The following is an 18,589-nucleotide window of genomic DNA, read 5'->3' as shown; positions in this document are numbered from 1 at the left end:
TCTAGATGTTTTAAAAAGCCCATCTGTTATAGTCACAAGTGTCTTCATCCACCAACGAAAGAATGTAATTGGCTAAATCTTCTGCCTTGTTTGCCTGACGCTGTTTTTGTTGATGTTCTAATTTCCTGTACTGTTGATGTTCTGGAGAATTGTTGATCTTCTGCTGAAACTGACGAATATCTGTTGGAGGCAAGGGAGGAAGCATACAATCGAGATCCAGAGGTTTCCTTGAATGCGCGGTTGTTCCGTGTGTTGCAGATGTAATTGGACTGGGGGTTGTGATCAGTGCAGCCGAAGTGTTGGCAGACATGGCACCAGTGCCATTAGCAGTCAACAGAAATACTTCAAAGACATCGCTTTCATCGTAGTCGTCATCATCGTCGTCTTCTTGTTCTTCTTCCTTGTCATTATTATAGGTGTTTTCTCGTATACCACTGAAATAGGAAAGATTATCCATTGCTGTGGAAGTAGGAGTGATAGGTGTTTGGACAAAGGAATATGATGTGGTATCGGAAGATCTGCTTTGGGATCTACTGTGAGATCTGCTTTGAGAAACAGGTGGATTGGTAGTGGGTTTGGGAGGGTTTTCATTGAAGTTTGACTGTAGGGACTTTGAACGAATGCGAAACAGTGATAAGAGTGAGGAGGAAGAGCTGCTCACCACACTGTTATTGCTGCAAGTTGAATATGAACGGGCCACTAGAACCTTAGGAGCATTCTCTGATGGTAGTGAAGTTGATGAATGGTGGGAAAAGAATTTGCCCATGACTGACAAAAAAAAACAATTATGATAAATGAAAACCGGTTATGCTTTGAGATGGTGTAGCGATCCTTGGACCGAATAAATCAGTATATATAGGTATATATATGTATATGTATATGAACTATGTGTGAATTGGATAAGAATTAGTTTAGTAGGTGCAAATAGACTGAAATATATGGACATAAAACCTTTGGGTAAAGGTCTGCATCAACCCCACGACTTGTTTTATAGAGGAGGTTCCAGATTGCAGGGATGCATTGTGTTTACGATATGCTTATTATTTCTGATTGTTTTAAGGAGGTTGTTTACATCAAGTGGTGTTTACGTGGCTCAGACGGAAACCAGAACAGGTAAAAGTCGCAGCCAATATGGTAAACAAACAATAAATACACTCCTTTTTTTTCGCACCTTTACTCTTACTTAGAATTTAGTAGTACATATGTAAATACTTTCAATCATTGGCGCACTTATTGGTTCATACATACATACTTACATGCTTGCATACATACTTACGTACATATATTCATAAGCAGAACCCTCATTCTAATCTGTACAATTAAAGTTACAAGTACGAATTACCCCATGGGAAAAATTTCGTGATAAGGAACTTTTGAGAGCGCAAATTAAAGTAAAGGTAGTTACAATTACAATTACAGGCATCCGCGGTAGGTACCCCGTCCCCTTCAATGGTTTTCCAGATTATGTTCACCCCTCTCCTAGAAGAGACACGCTCTGAAACAATTGAGTTGGTAGTTATTCTAAATGTGTGTATTTGCTTCTTTGGATTGTGCTGCTTGCCGTTTTGTGATCCAACGTCTGTGTCTGTCCTGCTGAACTTTTTTTTACCCTTGTTACAGCACCGTGTCAGGAAAGTATACCGAAAATAATCGTTGTCTTACTTATCAGTAGTAATGCCAATGTTATTGTTATTGTTATTGTTATCATTATTTATGTATTCAAGCTAATTTGCATCGGGGAATATCTAAATTGGACTCATAATTTTCACATATGTATCAAGTGAGCAGTTGTAGTGTGTCACATTACCCTTAACGTGTTTCTTCAACCTGCCGTAGAAACGTTTCATTTATTTCGGTGCACCAGAATCAATGCACACACATTCACACACGTACAAACACCCTTTTAATTCCTACGATGTATCACATGTCCGCATTGATCTGAAAATAAGCCATCACTTTTTTTCACTTGCCCTTCATTCAATACCAATCTGAAACATGGTTAGTCTTCGCTGATTGTGTTTGATATTTGTTTTTGGCACTAGATCGTTTCAAATTATCATTAACCGCCATACTTTTGTCTCCACTAGTAGAAATTTTTAATTTCATCAAGTATACATAGTGAATTAACTGCCCCCCTTTTCGTGTCTAGGACAATAATCTTTGTTATCAATATCATCACCATCATTATTATCATGCCTCAATTGCAACCGTTGCCGAACGTTTGCAGCCATACGAAAGTTTAAGCTCCAGGGGCTCACAGGTTTCAACTTCGAATCCGTATCCCATACTGGCCTTGTCTCGGCTAATGATGCGACCGTTTTCCCATGCTCAAGCTGGCAGTTACAGCGCGTACATACATCAGTTACATCAGTACGCCCAGAGCTAAACAACAAAGAGCTCAGTATCTTTTACCTGACAGTCGAGCAACCTGATTGTAAAAGGCAATTGGTGCAGATCATCGGTCAGTGCAACAACCTAAATACGTTTGTGTGTCAACGGCTGAAGCCCCGGATCACTCAACCCTGATTCTGGAACCTTAATTGTTTCACTAACCTCCTCTATCTCACCAGAAATGTAACCACAGAAATCCGAATTGCAACTACCTCAACTGGTACAATGAAGTACTAATCAAGCATAATGTTATTGATCTTTACTAAATAAAGTGTGTATTAGGTTATAATGACAACTAACTATGAACAAGATAACAACGCCTATGAATTACTCAGATTTCAGTTGATTGGATTCCGTATGCAAAAGTTCACCGGCTTCCTTGTACAAAAGTTCATCTGCTTCCTTATGCAAAAGTTCATCCAAATCTAAATTCTCTTGAATATTCCATAATTCAGAGTACAATGAATTAGGTATGTGCAAAAGTTCCATATGCGTACCTTCTTCTTGGACCACACCTTTGTTCAAGACAATGATTTTATCAGAGTCTGCAATAGTTCTCAATCTATGAGCTATCAGAACATTGGTGGTTCTGTGACCTGCCAGACGGAAAATCAGTCGAATGGTCTTCAACAAGGCTTGTTCTGTATGGGTATCCAAAGCACTTGTAGCCTCGTCAAAAAAGGTGATGGGCGACTTTTTGAGTAGCAATCTGGCCATAGCCAATCGTTGTTTCTCGCCACCGGAAATCATCATCCCTCTTTCTCCAACAAGTGTATCCACACCTTCAGGCAAATCGTGAATTAAAGAATCCAAATGAACTTGTTTAATAACTTGATCAATCTCTTGATCGGTGGCGTCTAATCTTCCATACCTGATGTTCTCAAGAATCGACTCATTGAATAAAGGTGTCTCTTGAGGAACAATACCAATATTCTTCCGTAACAGGTCTAATGTCACTAAGGAAATATCTTGACCGTCAATAAGAATCCGCCCTTTATCCACATCGTAGAAACGGAATACTAACCGCAATATGGTCGACTTACCGCTACCACTAGGTCCAACAATTGCAACCTTTTCACCAGCAGGTATTGTAAATGATGCATTGCGTAAAATAGGTCTATCAGGATGATAACCAAAGCTAACATTTTCAAATTTGATTTCACCTTTGGTGATATTTAAAGGTTTGGCGCCAGGAGCATCTTTGATTTTGATAGGATAATTTTGCAATTGAAATAAGTTTTCCATATCTAACAAGGATTGCTTCAATTCTCTGTAAACTGAACCTAGAAAGTTTAAGGGAACAGATAATTGGAATACCAATTGGTTGATTAAAACCAAATCTCCAACTGTCAATCCTCCTGTAGCAATACCATGACATCCCATGTACATCATTGCAGTTAGCGCCGAGGTGAAAATCAAGTTCTGACCCGCATTCAAAAATGCCAAAGAGGTAGCAACTTTGATAGAAGCATTTTGATATTTGGTTAATGCGGAGTCATATTTATATGCTTGGAATGCTTCGTTATTGAAATACTTGACACTTTCATAATTTATCAACGAATCTAATGCCACATTAGCCGCCTGATTGTCTGCATTATTGGCTTGTCTTCTGAACCCAGTTCTCCAACTGGTAGTGCGAATAGTGAATATCAGATAAGCTAGCATAGTGGATAAGGTGACGGCAGCAAAGGAAGCCCCATAATTATATGTTAAAATACCACAAACCACACTTATTTCAAAAGTAATGGGAATAATATGGAAGACCATAGCTGAAAGGACATAGCTAATACCTTTCGTTCCTCGATCTATGGCTCTTGTTAACCCACCTGTTTGTCTTGATAAATGGAAATTTAAGTCCATACTTAATAAATGATTAAACGTGTTTAAGGCAACTCTTTTAATGGCACTTTGGGCTACGGAAGCAAATACAGCATTCCTCAATTCTCCAAACAAAACTGCTCCAAATCTTGCTCCCCCATAAGCTATAATTAAAGATCCTACAACACTTCCAACAGTACCTAGTTCTGCCGCCCAATCAATATTCATTTCATCTATAATCGATTTGAAAAAGAAGGGGACCTGAACATTAAGTAACTTGGATCCTATTAATAATGAAAGAGCCACCAACACTCTGATTTTGAAGCTTGGTTTATTTGCAGGCCAAATGGTTGTCAAAAGTGACCGAAGCATTTTTATTTGGGATGTGGAGATCTCTTGGCCAAATAAGGTTGAAGAATCGTTTGTTGGTTCTGATTCTGTTGGTTTATTTGATCCATTGTCATTTTTAGGTGTAGAAGCACTATTAGGTTTCTTGGTTGATTCCAGAGTCTTTGAATCTTTGCATAAGATGCTCGATTTCCATAAATTTCGACGAAAGTCAACGTTCTGCAGTCTTACTATGTTTGATTTCACTCTAATGGAATTAAGTCGATAGGCGCTTAAGTTTTTTGTAAGACAGGGTGCACCTGTGGAGAAGGAAGATGCAAGTCTTCCTGGCAACTTTAACACAGTACCACGAATCATTGCCACAAGCTGTAGCTCTTTCAATTATTCAGCGACAAAGAACACTCCATAATGACTTTTATCATCTAGGCTCAATACCATTACAGTTCCTTTTGTTCGCTACGGCTCCGGATTCGGTAAACATCTCCGGGGAAGTAGCACGTGCAATAGAGCAACTGCAAACCCGAAAGAATGTAACTTACGATATAGGAGTTATTGGAAGCGACTAGTATTACGAAAGTACACTTTGTTCACGTAATTAGATTACTATATTTGGGTTTTGAGCTATCTGCAATGCTTCCTATTAAGTATGAGGTTAATTTAACTTTGTTAGTGTAATTCAATTGGGGTTGTGAAAGGGCTGGTACTGGATGTGATTTAGACGCCAATGACATTTTGCGAGCTTTCATCTCCAGAATAAACAACAGGTGGTAACAGCATTTATTCTATCACTTTAACTGTGGCTTCTATTTTAGGTGGCGCTTCTGCTCTATCTTTAACTCCAACTTGTTGTGGCTTGCTCTTGGTACCCGTTCCTCCCATCGATTACAAGCTTTGGTGTTGGGGTGTCGTGAGAAAAAACTGTGGCTGCGAATCAAAAATAACTCTTGTGACTCAAATCTTATATAAGGTGGGGGAGGAGGCACTCTCCGCTTTTCGAGTCTCTCCCACATTCAATATGATTCTTTATTAGAAATGTCATTTAAAGATATTCCTATACTTGATGTTCGGTTGGCACAAGACCCTAACACCAAGGATCAATTTTTTGCTCAATTACGACATGCATTGGTGGAAGTTGGATTCCTAGTAATCACCAACTTTTATACTCTTGGGATTGATAAAGAAAACTTTGATGAAATTGAACAGGCAGCCGTGGATTTCTTTCGGTTACCTGATGAGATCAAATTGGGGTGTGAAATGATCAATTCCAAGCATTTCTTGGGGTATTCCCGTTTGGCCAATGAAATAACCGCTTCTCATACTGATTGGAGAGAGCAAATAGATTTAGGGACGGAGTTACCTCCACCAAAGGAGGGAGACCCATTATATAAGAACATTGAAGGACCCAACTTATGGCCTAAAAGTGAAGCAATACCTAATTTTAGACCTGCAGTGGAACACTATATTAGCAAAATGACTAATGTCAGTAACAATTTCCGTCGATTGGTAAGTGAACTGTTAGGCTTAGATGCCAATGCTTTGGATAAATATTTCAAAATTAATCAGCAATGTAAGATGAAGATGGTGGCATATCCTGATTCACACCAACTTGATTCTGTCGAGGCTAAAGAAACTGAAGATGCACCTGGAGAAACACAGCAAGGATGCGGTCCTCATAGAGACTCTGATTTATTAACATACATTCATCAAGTAACTGAACATCGTAACTCGTTACAAGTGCAAAACTTTGAAGGAGAATGGGTCACAGTACCTTATATTCCCAACTCTTTGGTGATTAATTGTGGTCAAACATTGGAAGCCATTACTGATGGGGTATGTAAAGCTACTATTCATAGAGTTTTGATACCTGAGTCTGGTTCAGGTACAAGGATTTCAATACCGTTTTTCCAAACAATTAATTTGGATACCACCAAAGAGCTTATTAATAATATTCCTGCAGAAGTGCTAGCGCTTAGAGATGGTAGAGATGAACAGGCTAAAGCATGGGGTGTGGATATAGGATTCCAATTTATTCCTGATGTTGCTACGCAGCCTGTTGGTTGGGCTGTCTTTAAGAATAGAATTAAATCTCATCAAGATGTGGCGGCAAGATGGTATCCTGAAGTGTTGCAAAAGGTGCTTACAGAGTATGCATTTTAGTCAAACATGTGTATACATTAAGTGGGATCGATGGCTGATATCAATTATTTCTGCAAGGTTAGTTGAACCTTGTTGGTTGCCAGATTGCACCCTTGGCACTCTTTGCAGCCTGGCAGTCAATCAGGTACACGCTGACATTTTGACTTTCTACCAGGTAATTTGCATATAATAGTATGATTGCAAGGACAAAATATACCATGGTGCTTATAAGCTAGGGAAGTCGTTCCACAAACAGTTTTGTATTAAGAATAGATTTTGGTTAGGTTATCTGATAAATAAACTCTACACTTACATTTAAGCGAAATGAAGTATACCATAACAATACTTAACTACCTATAACCCTATTCATTATTACTATGTTTGAAGAAACAACCCAGTTCTTTAAATTATTGATTTCTATTTGATTTTATTTGATATTGCAAAAACTTAACAGTGTCTTGAAGCTTTTCAAGATCAGCTTTACGTTGTGGAAGAGATTTCTTTATTTCTTGAAGTTCTGAGAAATGATCAATGTATCTCTTCAAAGAATCATTATCAATTTCCAAGGATTCTAATTGTTGATCATTTTCTTCATCTGAAATATTGTGGTCAATTTCTGTCAAGACATCAGTTATATGTTCATCAGTATCTGCAACCAAAGTATCATAATATTGACCCAATTGTTGCGGTAGAGTTCTTCTTAATTGAGTCAAACTGCCTACTTCTTTTTCGTATTCCACCAAAACTTCTCTAAGTTCGTTATTTATAGTGGTATCAAGGTCTTCCACTACTTCTTTGGGCTCCCATGCTAATATTTCTCCAACATCTTTGTATCTTTCCCCATCAACTCCATCAACTACCATCAGGTCTTTGGCCATGACAAATGCGCTCTCTATAATATCCGTGGCGGTTTTACCCACTTGATTTCGAAGTGGATCATGCTTAACTGTTTGAGGTAGATGTATATCAAGATGTTGTAACACTACATCTTGTAGATGCCCATGAAGAGCTTGAAGTTCTTGTTTTGATATTGCTAGTTTCTCGTGGCTATATGACATATTTTAGACAATGGATGTGATAGCGTTTGGATTGATGATGTTTGTTTATGTTTAGTTCATGCTTTAGTTTTCTTCGCGAGTGCGAATCGAACTACTACCTTATTGATCCACACACGACATCCCAAATTTATTATCAAAAACGTTATGGACGAAATTGATAAGAGTCTAATGACGACAGACTGACTCTATTCTGCCATTGAAATACACAATAAAAAACATGTCTACCGTGGATGAATATGCACCAGCATTTGCACCCTTCCTCGGGTTTGCGGGATGTGCAGCAGCCATGGTGTTTTCATGTGCGGGTGCTGCTATTGGTACAGCCAAATCTGGGATTGGTATCGCTGGTATTGGTACCTTTACACCTGAGTTAATTATGAAATCATTGATTCCTGTTGTTATGTCGGGTATTTTATCAGTTTATGGTTTGGTGGTAGCCGTATTGATTGCTGGTGGATTATCACCAACTGAAAAATATACATTGTTCAATGGATTTATGCATTTGGCTTGTGGATTAGCCGTGGGGTTGGCTTGTCTTTCTTCAGGGTATGCCATTGGAATGGTTGGTGACGAAGGAATTAGACAATTCATGCATCAACCAAGATTATTTGTAGGGATTGTATTGATATTGATTTTTGCTGAAGTGTTAGGTCTTTATGGTATGATTATTGCTTTAATCTTAAATACTAAAGGAAGTTCTTAGTTCTGTGTCTTAATAATATTATATACTACTATTTTTGTTTAATCAGTCTCCATCTTGTCGTCTTCGACTTTAGCTCCAATTTTAGTTGCACTGTTGTTGCTGTTACCATTATATCCAAGAGTCACGTTACCTTCATCATCAATAAACAGACTAGAAAACTCTTCCAAATATTTGACAGATCTATCAGAGTCCAAGAATAATGTATAAGCTCTTTTAACATCAGGTAAATCAACAGTATTACTTCTTCTCTTTAAAGATATTTGTTGTGACACAGAAATCAAATTGGAAGCGTATCTTAAACTGGTTTCTTCACCAATCTTGGTCAATAATGCTAAGGCATCAGCACTCAATTCAACTTCTTCTTCAGTACTTCTAATAGATAAAATCGTTCTAATTTCATCAGCATTGTATGGTGATGTGTGAATGATAATAGATCTGTCTAACAAATCCATTGGTAATCCATGAGGAGATTTATACTTAGTACCACGAGTCTTTGAAATACCTCTATTGGTAGCCATGAAAACTGTTGGAGCAAATTCGTCTTCCAAAGCTCTATTAATAAATGAAAAACATTCAATATCCAACATATGAACTTCATCAATGAAAAGAACACCAGGTACAATTTCGGCTTTGCCTTCTTCTTTCCATTCAGCCACTTTAGTATTAATTTGATCCCGAACTTCAGATCTAATTTCTCCAGTATCACCAGAAAACAACGCCAAAAACCCTTGTTGTCTTGAATTTATAACATCAATCTCATGTAATGATACAGTATGAACCACTTCTTTACGTTTTTGTAATTCTCCTTCTGGACATTGAACAAACTTAGTGTCAGGTCCCATGGCATCATAATCTCTGGCTCTAGTGAAAGATTTACCTAATTTGGTGATCTTACCAGATGCCTTATCAATAGATATAACATCACCAGCTAAAACCTTTTCCTTGGTTAATCCTTCAATCATCTTATTACCTAATTCATAAACAGTTTCCATGTCAGTTGTTTTAATGGTCAATTTCCCTTGTTTATGACCACCAGTAATAGAACGGTCAATTTGAATCTCCACTACTTCACCTTCAATGATTTCAGTTTCTTCTTTAATTCTAATACCAATTGATTTACGGAACGCTTGAGTTAAGGATTCAGTCTTTGATAAATCCAATGAAAAAATCTCAGAACCAGCAACAGCTGTAAAGGGAACCTCACTTCCAAGACTTTGAGATAATCCCATAGCAATGGCAGTTTTACCGGTCGATGGAGGCCCAGCCATAAGAACTGCACGTCCACCAATCTTACCTGCTTGAATCATTCTTAAAATGACACCAGCAGCCTTACGAGCTTTCAATTGTCCAACCATACCTTGAGCAGATTCCTTGGGTTGCAAGTTGTCGTCCAACCCAAGACCTGTGATATGAGAGTGGGCAGCAATCAAGGCTAACCCGGAAACATCCTTCTCTTGTACGTTGGTACTAATACTGGGTGTTGACTAAATTATGGGGTTGTTAGTAAACGTCGCTAGCTCGCTCATCATTTTAATATGCGTGTTTTCAATGGCCACGGTGTACCTTGTCACATACCATTGTTCTATATTGCAGAAGAGTATAAGTTGTTGTATGTTATGGTCATTGCCCATAGTGAAATTTTGCTGGTGAATAATCAAAGTGGTTAGTACACGACTTTGGTGATGATCAAGGTACATTATGTATTATACTAGTTTAAGGTTGTTGAATGTCATTATACAATAAGCATAGTATTATGTATTACAAGGTATGAATATGTATGAATATGTAAAATTAAATATATTATCGTATATGCATATTATTAAAATCACAAAGAAGATTTACTTATTAAGGAGCCTTCGGTATACATCTCATCTATTTGATTGGCAAAGTACTTTGCTGCCACAGGTCTTCTAAGTTTCATTGTAGGAGTCACCACATCACGTGAGAGCTGTAAGGGTTCAAACTCAACGAATACATTATGAACTTTTTCAAATCCTTGGAGTTTCGATGCAATATTCTTATTCAAAGCATGCAACAACTTCTTACGATGATCCTTGTTGTTGGCAACCTGTAAGAGTTGATCATCAGTTGTCAATTGTGAAGGACTGACACCACATTGCGAAGTGAGAAATTCTTTAAGGGTTGCGGGAGGAATACCAATGACTGCGACCAAGAAGCTTCTGAGTGAGTCTCCGTGAACATAACATTGTTGAAGTAAAGAGTTATTCGATAAGTAAACATTCTCCACCTTTTCTGGAGTAACATATTCACCTTGAGAAAGTTTAAAGAAATTCTTAACTCTATCAACAATGTATAATTTACCTTCTGAAGCTGAGATTCTGGCGATATCTCCGGTTAAAAACCAACCGTCTTTATCAAACGATTTGGCAGTTTCTTCAGGATTCTTATAGTAACCAGGAGTGATCTGAGGCCCACGAAGCAACAACTCTCCACTGGGACCTTTAGGATCATCTAATGTATAACCCATTTCAGGGATTTCTCTTATTCTAACCTCAACCCCTACACCAGTGGGACCACAAGACCCCGGTTCCTTTTCATAGGGACACCCAATGGCAAACCCTGCGAACGATTCAGTGAGTCCATAGCCTTGAGCCAACCCGATCCCTAAAGCTGCTTTGAGAAACTTCACTGTGGAGGGAGATATGGGAGCAGACCCCGTGATGTTATATCTCATGTTATTAAACCCTAATACGTTTCTTAATTTGGAGATCAACAACGTATCATAAAAAAAGTGATGACCTTCACAACCATCAGCTTGTGCTTGGGCTACCAGTTTAGCATTGAAAGCCCTGGAGAAAAGTGTTCTCTTGATAACTGAAGATGAATCAATGGTTCCAGCCTTTAACACTGCTTCAAACTTAGTGAACACTCGTGGCACATTGGCCATACTGGTTGGACGGAAAATCTTCAAATCTTCAACAAGAGTCAACGGCGAACTGTCTAATCGGGGGAACCCAATATTAGACCCCACAACCACATCAAAGGCTAACATTTCTCTTTGGAAGATGTGGGCTAAGGGAAGGAAACAAAAGGTTGTGTTATCTTCAAACTTATCCAACTGGGATAAAGCAAAAGTGATCCCCGCGGCACATTGACGTTGTTCTAATAATACCCCTTTGGGTTTATTACCTGTTGTACCCGAGGTAAAACAAATGGAGAAAAGCGAATCAACAGTTGGATCCAATTCCCGATGAGGAAATACTTTACCTATTTCAATCACTTGATCCCAGGAAAAGATATCAATGTTCGCCAGTTTGGCTTCTTCGATAATACTCTTAGTGAACCCCATATCTTCCAGTAAAGGATCCATTGATACAATCATGACTAAAGGTGCTAACGAATCGGGATTGGTCTTCTTTAAAGTCACAAGACTTCGAATATGATTCTTGGAACACACAACTATTGGAGACTCAGTCGATGACAAAATGTACTCCGAGGCATTGGGACCCAAAGTGTCATACAAAACAGTATTGGTAATGGCAAAACATGAAGACATCATGTCAGTAACAGCCCATTCCCATCTGTTACCTGAGAAAAGAGAAAGAACAAAGGAATGATTATGCTTATCATAACTTTGATAGTCTCTTGAATGGTTGACCACTTTAGCATGAGATTTCAACACTTGCGGCTGAAGATATGGACTATTTTGCAAGAGATATACGATCCCAGAACCCAAATTCCGTTGCAAATGATCTGCTTCATTATATGAAATCGTTGTAGGCACTGTGGCTGATTGGCCATTGGCGTAGTCATATTCAAGGTAGGAGAATAACGGTTTGTCTTGGTAGGTGCTCACGGCAAATTTGAACAATTCCTTATATGTTGAAAGACCAGGAGCAACTGCACTCTTTAACGCTTCAGGTGATGCACCATTACGATAGATTGCTGAATAACCAGGTTCTTCAGTTCCTTCAAGTGCAATACCTTTGTTCCATTTTTCAATAGGAAGAGGCATCATTTTCTGAACAACCTCCGAAAGAGGCGCATTCTCTTTATTAGCATATAAATAGTGAGACATCGATACGGTTTACCACTACTACTACTAAACTATGCTTACTATATTTTTAATATGATGGTGGGGCCTTATATATAATGATTGCACTCGGTATTACGTAAAGTGGGGAAACTGACTTTGTGCCACAAGTCCCCTCCGAACAACCACAGTACCCCAGATTTGCTAGGTAACGGCGGTTAACGTGGAAGCCAACGTCTCGGTCCAAAAAGGCGAACCCCCAATCGGAATGTATCGGCTTGAGGCGAAATATATCCCAGGATAATTAAAGTGGAGTGCAAAATTGATAAGATTTTCTTGGATTGCTGAATGGCTGAGGATTGCGAACAACTTTCTGCTATATATAAAAGGGGAATAGATCTGAGAGTTTTTATTCGGTAAAATCATTCGGGAGCTACTGCATATTAACGGCACTCGGTTGATCTCTGTTTCCCGTATTAAATGTCAACTAAGGATGAACTGTACAGGTTTAACCGTTGCATTTAGTTGAATATAGGCATATAGAACTCAGCCGAAAGGGTGTAAATATATTAATTTGCAACTTGGAAATAAAATCAAATATCCATACACCAAAGTTTAGGTCGTGCGTGGTTCATAATTTCAGCTAAAGCTGATACTGTACCTACAATTATTCATATTAATACACCCAACGCTTTTATTAAAAGCTAATAAATACAAAACTACTACACACAAATTCTTATTTAACACAAAGTACGAAAGTTAACCATAGCTTCAAACCGTTCTGGAGCATCCAATTTACCTAAAACCAACTCCAAAAACTCAATCTTGTCATTAGGCGAGTTCATATGGTTTTGCTTGATGAAATAGTCGTCAAATTCCTTAATAGTGCTCAACTTTGCGCTCGTATGCTTCTTACACTCAGCATCTCCAAAGATCTTCAAGATTTCAGTCCATTGCCAAGTACTTTGAATGTCATTGTATGACCGAGTTGGTCCTTCAATCAATCTTTCAACAGTGTAACCCGAATTATTAAGTAAAAAGATCTTGGGAGGCTGAATGTCATTTCTCAAATAACTAGACCATTCTTGAACAGTCATTTGAGCAGAACCATCACCTTCGACCAAAATCACTCTGCGTTTAGCACCCAAATCCTTCTCTGCAAGCGAAACTCCCAATGTAGCAGGAAGAGCATACCCAATGGATCCAAAAAATGATTGCGAAACAAATTGAACCCCTTTAGGAATCTTTAAATCTGCAAGTGCAAATTGAAAGGTGCAAGTATCACATACCAAAACATCATTAGGTTGTAAATAACTGTTGAAAAAATCAACCAAATACTTCTGAGTTACCACTCCATTAACCTTGAGAGTCTTAGGATCATGAAACAACTTAGGGTTATATTTGTAGTTGATGTTACCGACATGAGGTGCATGATGGATAAAACCCAGAACATCTGTTTGGGTAGTCAATTCCTTCAAGAAATCACCAATGGAGAAGATACGAGAATCAGTGGTGAAATCCTTCGTATAGATATATTCTCCATCAATGTAAATGTAATCAGGATGTACAACCACAACATCTCTGATACGGGAAAAGTCAGACTTATAGTTAACTTCAACGTTGAACTTACCAAGGTGTAAAAGGAAATCAGTTTCATCTTCAAGCAGTGTCTTGATTTCCTTTGTGGGAGACATTCCACCTGCATAAGTACCTACAAAGTTTACCAAAGTTTCGTCTGAGAAACGACCGCAATTAGTAGAGAATAATTTGACATAATAAGCAGGTAATGTCAGGATAAATGAACTCAACTCTTGTGCATAACCAAATCTGGAGACCAAAGCATCAACCAATACAGAAGGTTCACGAGCCAGACATAATTTGTTCAAAATTCTCGATACCAATGATTGCAAGGTGTTCTTTGAGATTTCATCCTTTAATTCAGCAACATCCAATGGTACTGACAAACGGCTCTTTGGAACCTTTGTGTCAGGAATATCAGCAGGTATAAAGAGATAACCAGGTCTTGATTCTTGAATGATTTTAACCAAAACACGGTCAATCTTGTCCAAGTTGACACCAGAAGCATTCTCTTCACCATCCCAGATCAATGATTCTTGAGCAACAGAAAAAGGCTCTACCAATTTTTCATACACTTGGTGATCGGAAGATTTCAATGGGTTTTTATTTTGAACCAAATGGTGGATGTTCCAAACTTGCAGAGGGTCAGTTATACTTTCTGCAGCCTGTTTTTGAACAATTCTTGTGGTTCCCACGATATGAAGTACAGGGGAATATTCAGCAAAAGCACCTGCAATACCATTCAATGCTGATAACTCACCAACGCCGTAAGTCGTAATCAACACAGACATAGCACTCATTCTCCGAGCATATCCACAGGCAGTATATGCGGCGTTCAACTCATTGCAAAGACCAACAAAACGTGCCTTCAGAGCAACACTTGAAGCGTACATATGTTCCATCAAGTTCAAATTGAAGTCACCAGGAATTCCCAAAATAGTTTTCATATTGGGATTAGCTTGTAAGACACGAAGGAAAATATACTCACCCAATGGAAGCATCTCATTTTGCAAGTCTAAGTTCCCCCCACTAGGAGGTCTTGTAAGTATTGGAGCCATCTTATAGAAGTCCGATTGTTAATTGAATAATAATAGATTCTTTGAAACCGTAAAACCAAAATCAAGAGGGCAAATGGCCCCCTTCTTATACCTCTTGGTAAAATTCTAAAAACAACTTGATGACAAGTAGTAAAATTCGCAGCCAACAACCCTAGTGTTCGCTTAAAGACGGTAAATAACGGTAACGCGCGGCCTGACACGGTAGGTGACGGGAATTGATTATGAGCACGTGACCATCTCAACACCTGCGTAAGCCGGTTATTACCGCGATTAACCGTTGTGGCTCGCTAATTATATTGACATATTTGACCGATAAGTGATTGGCAAACGTTTAAAAGGCTCTGTTTTCATAACCCCTTAATATGCCATACTATCGAATTATAGTCTGCGGCTCCAAAAATGTACAAAGAGTCTGTTTACCTTGCGGCAAAAGGGGCCCATCGTCCATGGAAGATTCTGCCCATTCACTCAATTGACCCGATAACGAATAGTCAATGTAAACAAAATGAGGATTCCGGTCCGATTTGAGGGGTGCATTAAAGTCATCCACCATCACTGGTTCTGAGTCAGGTGGTGATGCTATTTGGAGCCCCTTGCATTTTTCTATAGTCATGGTATTATTGCTAACATGGACGTAAATGGAACAATTTTTGACCTCTAAACATCGTAGTTGGTGGCAAGAAACCACTATTACACAATTCTCCACTTTTCTAAGGAATACTGAATCGGAAGCAGCAATTATCAATAGAGATCTCTGAGCTTCTGCAATGTGAACTGATCGAATAGCTTTCCCATTGCACACAATAACACTGCCTGAAGTTGAGTTGAGATAAATGTGATTGGTCTCTATAGATCTCTTCTCGTCCACGAGGGGTTCTGTCCAGATCTCAAATTTATCATCATGGGTTTCTACTTTTGTCTTCTTTTGTTGCGTCCTGTTGTAACTGGAAACAGGGGGGATTGGAGAACCTGTGAATTGGAAAGGGGCTCTTTGTTTTGCACACTTGGTGATTATGTCTGCGTTAACTTTTTCTAGCAAGTCCAAACACTTTTGTTGCTCATAGGCCGTCATCTTCAGTGAGCTTTGTTGGATTTCTTCAGCATAACTGGCAGCAAGAGTTCGGTATAATTTGGGGTTGCCATTGGATGTGATTGTATTTCGTAGGGCTTTGACAAGGTTAGTATTGCGGATGTATAAAGGGGAAATGGAGGGGAGGGTTTATCTATTGACTGGTGTATAACGTACTTTCTATTTGATGCGATAGTGTTGACATATTAGGATGATAGGAAGGGGCGTGAGTGGAAATGTGTATCGATTATCTTGGGCTGAGGTAATAGGAATGGGATGCGACATCAGTTGGGCTGTAGATTTTCTTTCGCACAGTAAATCTATAAAGGACGTTGATGAATGGAGCGATTGCAAATAATAGAACGAACGAATATGCATAAAGATATGGATCAAAGAATGACGAGATGGAGGATGCATGAATGTAAGAACGATGGCATGGAATGCATGAACTAAGAAAAGGACTGATAAATGAATGGTGAATGACGTCATGGATGGGATTACATTCAATGGTATAATTAAGCTTGTAATTCAGCTGATAGCATTTAAATCAGGAACAGCTAAAGGAGTTATTGCTATCTTTGAGGATAACGATATAATATGTTTAGATGGACTGATGGAAGAAAAAGTGAAGGAATGGACGAAAATACCGGTTAATGGACGGATGGAATGATGAGGGCACTGATGAAGGAAGAAAGGAAGGGTCAATGGGGTATTATAATGGATGGAATGTATGAACGTAGGAATATATGAGTGTAGAAATGGATGCATGGATAGAGTTAACGTATCAAGTACGTAATAATAATTTTGGTGACAATACACTTTTCTCTGAGAACTGGTTTGTTTCTACTAAAATCCCCCAGTTTAATTAACGAGGCAGAACTCATAAATGGAAAGAGAATTATCTTCTTCTTTAAACTTCACATCACGTATACAGTAATACAACAATCCCAGGAGATAAAGGATCAGAAGGACAAAAAGACCTAGAGTACATTCTGCAATAGTAGTCAATGATATTTTTGATGATGATTCTGGGGAGAAGAATGGTAGGCATGGCTGCAACAAAAGTAATACAGTTGCCATTGTAACTGCAATTATTGAGCCGTAGATGCCAAATTGAGCCTGGAAATGTAATTTGGCCAATGGAATATCCATTTCGGAAAGTAATCTTCTCAATCGAATATGACAAGCACAAATAGTCAAATATGAGAATAAAATAGATGCACCGCCAAACGAAATGAATACCATTAATGCTTGATCCAAAAACTCTGGCAAAAAATCAAGAAAGAGTACTGTAACCCCTACTAATCCTACCACAACAACAGCATTAAAAGGAGTCCCATTATTAGTAGTTTTGGTGAAGCATGAAGGAGCATGGCCATTCTCAGCCAATGCTACTAAAGTTCTGGACGCGGCATACACTGAGCTCACACCCAGTGAAATCACCGTTACTAAAACCACTCCATTCATTAAACTGGAAGCAACCCCTCCTCCTTCTTTGCTCAATGCTAATACAAATGGGGATGAATTTGAACCTTTGGCGGAGCCAATCAAATTGTGGTCATTGTAAGGCACAGACAATGAAATAATGAAAGCACAGGGAAGTATAACACTGACTACCCTCATGCTCAATTGTTTGATAGCAATGGGAACAGTTTCCTCTGGATTCATTTGTTCTGAAGATGTTACGCCTATTAGCTCTGTTCCAGCAAAGGAGAATATCGAGGTTGAAATACAAATAACTAACCCTAATAGCCCTTGATCTGAAATTGGTCCTGGGTTCTTCCAGTACTTGAACCCAATCGCATCATCATTAAATGCCCCCATATTCACTCCTACGGCTGCAATGGCAAACAATGCTAGTGAAAAAAGTTTGATTATTGAAAAGAAAGTCTGAAGATAAGCATAAATTCGTACACTAAACAAGTTGGCAGCCATGACCACAATGAACATTGGGATCGTTATTGGGAGTTTGGCATCATTCCAATAATCCATGGTGATTCGAGCAGCTATCAATTGCATGGGAAGTACACTGGCCCATTGTAACCCATAGTTCCAAGCTAATGTAAATCCCCAATTTGGACCAAGTAGTCTTGAGGTGTAATTGGTGAAGCCTCCATTCAGTGGAAGAGTGACGGTAAGTTCTCCTAAAGCTTGACACATCAAATAGATGAACATCGAGGTAACAGAATACCCTATCATCATTACCAATGGTCCCGCAGTAAGACACTTGCCGCTACCAATGAGTAAACCTGTTCCAATGGCACTGCCAATGGATATAAATTGAGCAGATATAGGAGTAATGCTCTGCTGGAGTTGTGCCTTCTTTGTAGGTTCATGATCATATTGGGGCCCCGAATCTTGTATTACTTCTGTTTCAGCATCAACAGGAGCATCCCTTTTGAATATTTGGTTAAACGCCTCCATTGACTAGGAGTA

The 18,589-nt window shown here is 38.8% G+C and overlaps 9 protein-coding genes across 9 annotated transcripts; 2 read left to right on the top strand and 7 right to left on the bottom strand.

The window, feature by feature from the left end:
- Positions 1-10: 10 nt before the first annotated feature.
- Positions 11-1,282, bottom strand: KQ657_002771 (uncharacterized protein; the record flags this gene model as incomplete). The annotated part of the gene is made up of 2 exons (XM_043193521.1): positions 11-610; positions 1,277-1,282. The coding sequence occupies 2 exons, from the start codon at positions 1,280-1,282 to the stop codon at positions 11-13; spliced, it is 606 nt and encodes a 201-aa protein (XP_043047358.1).
- A 1,436-nt stretch (positions 1,283-2,718) lies between these two features.
- ATM1 (ATP-binding cassette Fe/S cluster precursor transporter) lies at positions 2,719-4,914 on the bottom strand (the record flags this gene model as incomplete). The annotated part of the gene is made up of 1 exon (XM_043193520.1): positions 2,719-4,914. One exon carries the CDS (start codon positions 4,912-4,914, stop codon positions 2,719-2,721), a length of 2,196 nt encoding a protein of 731 aa, XP_043047357.1.
- A 675-nt stretch (positions 4,915-5,589) lies between these two features.
- KQ657_002769 (uncharacterized protein) lies at positions 5,590-6,714 on the top strand (the record flags this gene model as incomplete). Its single annotated transcript, XM_043193519.1, has 1 exon — positions 5,590-6,714. One exon carries the CDS (start codon positions 5,590-5,592, stop codon positions 6,712-6,714), a length of 1,125 nt encoding a protein of 374 aa, XP_043047356.1.
- A 386-nt stretch (positions 6,715-7,100) lies between these two features.
- Positions 7,101-7,751, bottom strand: KQ657_002768 (MIND complex subunit; the record flags this gene model as incomplete). Its single annotated transcript, XM_043193518.1, has 1 exon — positions 7,101-7,751. The coding sequence occupies one exon, from the start codon at positions 7,749-7,751 to the stop codon at positions 7,101-7,103; it is 651 nt and encodes a 216-aa protein (XP_043047355.1).
- A 217-nt stretch (positions 7,752-7,968) lies between these two features.
- On the top strand, positions 7,969-8,454 carry VMA11 (H(+)-transporting V0 sector ATPase subunit c'; the record flags this gene model as incomplete). The annotated part of the gene is made up of 1 exon (XM_043193517.1): positions 7,969-8,454. The coding sequence occupies one exon, from the start codon at positions 7,969-7,971 to the stop codon at positions 8,452-8,454; it is 486 nt and encodes a 161-aa protein (XP_043047354.1).
- Positions 8,455-8,492: 38 nt separating this feature from the next.
- RVB2 (RuvB family ATP-dependent DNA helicase reptin) lies at positions 8,493-10,032 on the bottom strand (the record flags this gene model as incomplete). Its single annotated transcript, XM_043193516.1, has 2 exons — positions 8,493-9,938; positions 10,030-10,032. 2 exons carry the CDS (start codon positions 10,030-10,032, stop codon positions 8,493-8,495), a joined length of 1,449 nt encoding a protein of 482 aa, XP_043047353.1.
- A 247-nt stretch (positions 10,033-10,279) lies between these two features.
- Positions 10,280-12,969, bottom strand: FAA2-3 (Faa2-3p; the record flags this gene model as incomplete). Its single annotated transcript, XM_043193515.1, has 3 exons — positions 10,280-12,465; positions 12,507-12,514; positions 12,962-12,969. The coding sequence occupies 3 exons, from the start codon at positions 12,967-12,969 to the stop codon at positions 10,280-10,282; spliced, it is 2,202 nt and encodes a 733-aa protein (XP_043047352.1).
- Positions 12,970-13,188: 219 nt separating this feature from the next.
- ARO10 (phenylpyruvate decarboxylase) lies at positions 13,189-15,321 on the bottom strand (the record flags this gene model as incomplete). Its single annotated transcript, XM_043193514.1, has 2 exons — positions 13,189-15,064; positions 15,314-15,321. The coding sequence occupies 2 exons, from the start codon at positions 15,319-15,321 to the stop codon at positions 13,189-13,191; spliced, it is 1,884 nt and encodes a 627-aa protein (XP_043047351.1).
- A 133-nt stretch (positions 15,322-15,454) lies between these two features.
- Positions 15,455-18,577, bottom strand: KQ657_002763 (uncharacterized protein; the record flags this gene model as incomplete). The annotated part of the gene is made up of 3 exons (XM_043193513.1): positions 15,455-16,251; positions 16,813-16,831; positions 17,225-18,577. 3 exons carry the CDS (start codon positions 18,575-18,577, stop codon positions 15,455-15,457), a joined length of 2,169 nt encoding a protein of 722 aa, XP_043047350.1.
- Positions 18,578-18,589: the final 12 nt, after the last annotated feature.

Source organism: Scheffersomyces spartinae (genome assembly GCF_019049425.1).
Source record: "Scheffersomyces spartinae strain ARV_011 chromosome Unknown scaffold_23, whole genome shotgun sequence".
NCBI classification, from domain to species: domain Eukaryota; kingdom Fungi; phylum Ascomycota; class Pichiomycetes; order Serinales; family Debaryomycetaceae; genus Lizanozyma; species Lizanozyma spartinae.
The sequence above is the reverse complement of the archived record's forward strand: the minus strand, read 5'-3'. Positions and strand labels throughout refer to the sequence as shown.